Raw genomic sequence first — 6,624 nt, 5'->3', positions numbered from 1 at the left:
AAAGGAAGGAGTAAGGGACACAGTCCAAATCTGCGATTATCCCACTGCACTTCTGCCCCTGGCCAAATGTGTGTCAGATGAGGGACAGGATTTAGGGAGGCAGGGAGGGAGGTGGTGGAATGGGATGAGAGCTCGAGAGTGGGGAGGAGGGAGCTATGTTTCTCTGCGGTGTTGATCAGAAATGATTAAAAGAAACTTAATGGCCGGGTCTGAAAGAAACCAAATCCACAATCATCTATGATTAAATGGAATCACACAGACTCAGATGACTCGCTCTGCCTGAAGTGGAGCAGAATGCTTCCCAGACTTGTTTGCACCTGAAGTAGAACAGATATTCTTGTTTCAAGCAACATCACTGCATATTTATCAGGAGTTTCATGTTGGGTTCTTCAACAAAAACATTCTCTACATCATAAATAATGGACTGGATATAATTGACATGACCTCTTCTGTCCCTCATTGGGCATGCAATTTGTATCAGATTGTGTCTGGTTCTGTGTGGATCTCATGTAATGGAGTGTACATACTTGTTAAAGAGGTTTAGGCCAATGCGGTAGTGCCTCTTGCGGATTATGTCATTGCTGAATGCAGGTGAGTCCCAGCTGTTGCGAGTCTCTTTGTGGTACGTCTGCTTGCTGAGCGTTTGCTCCCTCAGGCTGTCCCTGGACGAGGACTCTGAGCTGCAGTTGATGGTGTCATTGGAGTTGGATGTGCTGTTGATGCTGTCATTGTCGCCGTCAGAGAAATCAGACTCTGACTTGCTCTGCCGGTTTGCAGTGCCGTTAATGGCCAGATGGGCCTCCAGTTGTCGTGGCCGATGGCGGGTGGCATCCTCCTCTCTAGAAGGCCCTCGGGGTGGCAGGCTGTGGCTGATGTGTTTGGGGCTACTCTGCTGGTTGCTGAGGCTCCGATCGTAAGCGTTCTGTCTCTTCAAAGAGCTGCGGTCAGAACGATCACTCAGGTCCACCGAGCTGTCGCTCGGGGGCTCAATGGTCAGTAAGGGTAGGTGGTCTACCCGCAAGCGCTGCTCTTGGCACTCCAGAGATGGTGTACTGCGGCAGCTGGTGTCTGTGTCCCCTTTCTCATCCTTATGAGCCAGTGACCAGTAGTCCTGGGAAGAGTTGAGGGAACGCTGACGCAGGTCTGATTCCGTGCTGGAGGGCCGGTCTACAGATTGAGACAAGGGCAGTGGGGGTGACAGTTCCTCTTCGTCGATGTAAAGGGTGACATCGCTGTAAGACGCCGTCATCTCGTCCAGTTTGCGGTGTTCTGAAGGACCATGGGAGGGTTTCACCTGGCAGCTGACTTCTCTGTCCATATCCTGGTGGCCTCTCCCTGGCTCCGACTGGTTTTCGTCACCATGCAGACTACGACAGTTTAGAGCATCATCTATGGACTCAGCTAGAGATTTGACCTGCCTAGAGAAGGCATCTTCTAGTTCTGTGATAGCGTCTGTGAAATCGCTCTGTGTAGTGGGGGTCTTGGCCTGCATGCCCATTTCCCCACCATGCTCTGACTGCACCAGTGCTCCGATTTTGGTGCCGTCATCTGTTAGAGAGACCTGCTTTCCCTCGAAGTAGGAGCTGTGGACTTTTTCAGGTCCTTCGAAGGAAAACTGCATTCTCATATTGGATAGGACGATCCGTCTGGACATACGGTTCTCAGACATAGAACTTCTAAGACGCTCAAAGTTCTTGTTCATCTGGTACTGGCGGAAGGCTGTCTGGATGGTGCGGGCTGCATGCCGGGTTATGAAACGCCCACCATATTTACGCTCTAGCATCTCCACCTGCAAGGAAGAGAAAGAAAGCTGGTGTCATAAATGGATCTGAGAAACAACTAGGAACTGTCTAAATAGTTCATTAGCTGCAGTCTTCTGGCAATCCAACCTCGGAAATGTTCTCTGTAATGGCGCAACTGGTGATAGTGATCCTAGGTGAAAAAAGGCATAATGAATGCATACAGTATTCTGTACTTTGGATTATAGGGCAAAAGTTAAACTGATACTTCACCCAGGAGAAGAATATTTTTGTATCAAATACTCACACACAAAATATTTGAGTGAGAAACTTCATTCCTGACCTCGGAAATAGTTTCAAAACTTAAGGTCCACTTACTAGATTTTCAACAATTTTTTTCAACAACATCTCACAGTCCTCATCAGCAAATGGAGTTTGCTAAGTTGTCACAGAGATGGCTCAGTTAGTTGCCAAATGAAGGATAGTTAATTGACCTTGGTTTAAGATTATTTTGTCAAACTGACTGTTTATAGTTTACTTCCAAGGCAGCTGTGGCCAGTTTTATGTCTGTTACAATGGATTCAAAAGGCAACAGGTTTTCAATGGCAGAAAGTCTTCTCATCTGTATTCTCATTCTATTCCAAGCAATCATAGTTGATACATTTTGTTTGGTGTATCACTTATCTCTCTAGAAAATTACTGTGGACAAACTATACTGTTTTCATCTGGCTACAAAACTAAGACTATTACCTTGGAAACATGGATTACACAGAATGAAGAATGATGCTGCTTTCTTATCTGCTTTTGCAATGGCAAAAAATAAATAAAGAAAATAAAACCCAATAAGAGTGGTGGTGACATTTAAAAATGACTGGAATTGGGGGTTTATTAGACTCAAATAGACCCCCAGGGAAGATGGATAATGTTGAATAATGATGGAAACCCTGTTTGACTGATAAATGGTAATGACCCAAATAATGATGAGGAATTGCTGTTGGAAGAGCTACCACAAACAAGATTTAGAGAGAAAATATGATTATGGTTGGGGACTGCAGTGCTACTGGATAGCTTAAAAAATGACCATTAAGAGACCACAAATTAAGATGTAGTAAAGACTTACTATAAAATAAATAAATATAAATTGATTAAAATGGGTGCTGCAATATTTAATTATTTTTTATTAAAAGAGAGATGGACAGTACTATATGTGAAAGGAATCAGTCAGGTGTATATTTCATAGTGTACACTAAACTTAAATGACTGAGAATAGATCATTACACTAAGGTGATATACCTATAATTAGGATGGTGTCCAGGGCTGTTTTATATTACCTCCACTCTCTGCCCTGTGCCTTTTACACACTGACACAGTTTTCCTGCTACGGACTCCTGGAGTAGAATGACACTAATCATGTTTCCCTGAACCACGTCAGGGCCATGGAGCCCAGACGACTTGCCACAAGGAACATAGACCATGACAGTGAGTCTTACTCTGGGGCTACAGCCTTCTCCGCTTAACAACAGGTCCAGTGTCTTTCCCTCACAGACACAGCTGATATGGCCACAAAGCCAAACCAGGCTACTATTATATGACTTTTATTTGACATGTTTGAAAAAACTACAGCAGGTAATATAATAACTTTCTTGAAAATCGATACAATATCACAAATATGCAATATTTTCTTACACACCCCAATTTTTATCGTGCAGGTCTGTGTGTCAGTATGTGTAATACTACAATCACAATCAGCCTCTCATTAATTGGTGGACCATCTGTAATTATTTGGGTCTGTTTGAGTTTTGGATCGAGTTCATTATTCCCAGGTCTATTTTGGTCCAGTCCAAATGTCCATGGGTTCTTTTTGGATCCGGTCCTATATATTGGACCTGTGAGGACCTCTACTTTGCAGCTCCTATCAAATGTACAACTGGGCATGAAAAAGCAAGATATGTTTAAAAAAAAGGTTGTTGTGGTCTAACTGTAGGTCAGCAAACATATTATAGTAAACTAAAAACAAAACTAAAAACTAAAACTGGGTGTGAAAACACATTGTAGTTTACTGAAATAAAAATAAAAACTAGACTTACTAGAAAACTAATTGAAACAATATTATGTACTTACATAACTAGAAAAATAAATAATATATACATATATATTTAAATAAAATAAAAATATAAAGGAAATGTCTTTGCCATTTTTGTCAAATGTGTCACCACAACAAGCATTGGTGTATTATGCTTATTGAGACAGGGATGTCAGCATGACTGTGACATGACTGTGAGTTACATTAAGTTTAAATCTTTTGAGTGGATTTACAGCAGTGAAATAGATGTTTTGCTCCATTTCACAGGAGCACTGTTGGTAAGATGTAGATTAAACATCGTCTATTTGTACTGTGATATCTTGGTGTGGGTAGCTCCTCTCGAATTTATATAACAATGGACTGACTGGATCGGTCTATGCAGGTCAAGTATTATAGTAGGAACAAATTCATTTCATTCATTGTATGCTGTTTTGAACATGTGCCGCTGGACAGAACTAGTTAAGAAACCATAGTAACATATAAAAAGCAGCTGCTGGGGGTTGTTGAGAGTGCTGAAACTGAACCAAAACAGTATACAGGAAACAGGCCGGAAAACAGTAAGCTAAAATATACTAAAATGCTCTGTAATGTTGAGAGTAACGGCAGAGTTGGGTGATCATTCTCTGAGGGTTTGTCAGTAAAAGCCACACATTTCATGTTATACATAGAAATATCTGTCCAATTGTTAATATGAAAATATTGATTATTGCAGCTTTAAAGATTTCAAGCAAATAAAAATGAATTCCAAACTAAAAATATCATTGAAGTTATAGTTTTTGCATTCTGTCTGATATAATGCATAGGGCCATTCATATTATTTTGCATACACTTTCTATATCATGATATATACAGTATCTGTTGTTTTTATTAATATTGTTTTTATCACCCAGGCCTATATTAGGTGTTTACAGATGAAAGTGTCCCAGTCTTTGTGTGCCCCCCCTCACCTGCTTGTCCTGTAGGTCTGATGAGAGCTCATAGCTCTCTGACAGCGAGCGGGAGCGCTTGATAGCCTCCTCCTCTGCCTGCTTGCGGAGGATAGACTGGGAGTGCTGGAGCTTGGGTCGGCGGGGCCGCGGGTGGCCGGGCAGGAAGATGTGTCCGTATAGCTGACTGTCCAAGTGGTCGGGCCCTAGCCCACCACCGCGGGTCACTGGGATGCAACCGTAGCCGCTGCTGGGGTCCACAGAGGCGCCCACCTCGCTGCCTGGAGCATCACCTTCCACACTGCAAAACACACAGAGCACACTGGGTTAGTCTGCTGAGTCATTTTCCTGAAGGCATGCACTGCTTTGTGTTTTAGTAAGAAGCACGTGACAGATGGGAAAAGTGAACTTTGATACTGCTGGCAGGGTATAAATACGAGTGAGAGAATTTATAGCAGCAGTCTGAGTGCTTCCTTCTCTTTACACATTCCATTCACAATGCAGAAAATACCTCAAGTTAGCCAAAGCAACTAAACACTGCACTACAATACCTTTATTAGAGGAAATAAAGTGCCTATGAATACATTATGAACACGACATTCAGCAGCTCAGTCTTTGAGTGAAAACAGAGTGACACAATGTCAAGAGTGATTAAAGCGTGTGAATTGGTGCCTTTATTATTAAGATCAATAGGAATCTTTGTCAGCTCACAGCAGCACCAACCTGGACAGCTGATTGGATAAACCCAGGCGGTGCTGAGCAACGGCCGCTAAATGTCAACTGCAGATCTGTTCACTTCCTCCACACCTCTTACACTGTTGCGATTACCTGAGAGGACTAAATGCACTGCGCTGTGGAACATAGACACAACTCAATGACTACTACCTTCAAATGGCTCAAAGTTGTTTTTACTGGGAGACCAAAACAGCCAGCTAATCTGAGTTTATAAACTTAATGAACAAAAAACCTTGATTCTGAATAAGCCTTTTTCTTTGTACAGAGGCCCATATAAGAAGACTATAATGCATTTTATACATTTCAATTCAATGCCTTAAGAGCCAGCTCAGCAAACAGGGACTGCTGACGCGAGAACAAGGAAGGCATCTTAATAAGTCCTAAACCAAAGTGAATACACATTGTCCACTCAAGACGCACATTTTGAGCACACAGCCACAGTGATAACATTCTAGTGATTGCTGTGAATCATATAATAAACTGCTCAGATTACTTCTACCAATAACACGTGACACCCAAAAGATCTGAGGGCAGAGGTAGGGAGTAACTAGTTACATGTAACAGCCTTACATAAATAAATTACGGCCAACGAAAAGTTCAACTTGGAAGCGGAGAAACACTGTTTGTATCCTTTTCTAACAGGGTAAGTAGTAATCTGTGTCTCTGTCTGTTTGTTTCTCTGTGGTTGGATACAATACATGAACTTCATCTTATGGTAAAGCAGCACTATTACATTTCAAAAGTAAGCTTTCCAACACTGCCTATAAGATGCAACTCCACAGATGCTAATTTATTTGCTAATATTACTGAATTATTATTGTTATTATCGTTATTATTGTTGTTATTATTGTTGTTATTATTGTTGCTACGGTTGCTGTTGTTGCTGTGGTCGCTGCTCGTCCCCCATCGTTGTTGTTGTCGTCGTCATCGTCTTTGTGTCCATCATTATCAGTCACTACTATTAGTGTAGTTGTTGCTACTGTCTCTCTCTTACCCCAACTGGTCGAGACAGACGACGACCCACCTAGAGCCAAAGGGTCTGTCCTATTAAAAGGCAGTTTTTCCTTGCCCCCGTCACCAAGTGCTTGCTCATGGTGGTACTGTTGGGTCTCTGTAAATAATGTTATAAGGAGTTTGGTCT

At 42.1% G+C, this 6,624-nt stretch overlaps 1 protein-coding gene across 1 annotated transcript in view; it reads right to left on the bottom strand.

Moving 5' to 3' along the window:
• Positions 1-6,624, bottom strand: part of iqsec1b (IQ motif and Sec7 domain ArfGEF 1b) — a gene marked incomplete in the record, with an annotated part of 59,963 nt that overhangs the window by 14,578 nt on the left and 38,761 nt on the right. Inside the window, 2 exon segments of the mRNA XM_035662720.1 lie at positions 528-1,789; positions 4,770-5,049. Of these exon segments, the coding sequence (XP_035518613.1) occupies positions 528-1,789; positions 4,770-5,049 (1,542 nt within the window).

Source organism: Morone saxatilis, unplaced genomic scaffold (assembly GCF_004916995.1).
Source record: "Morone saxatilis isolate NCDOM2014 unplaced genomic scaffold, NCSU_SB_2.0 Contig18, whole genome shotgun sequence".
In the NCBI taxonomy this organism is placed as follows: domain Eukaryota; kingdom Metazoa; phylum Chordata; class Actinopteri; family Moronidae; genus Morone; species Morone saxatilis.
This window is presented reverse-complemented; position numbering and strand designations above follow the sequence as displayed.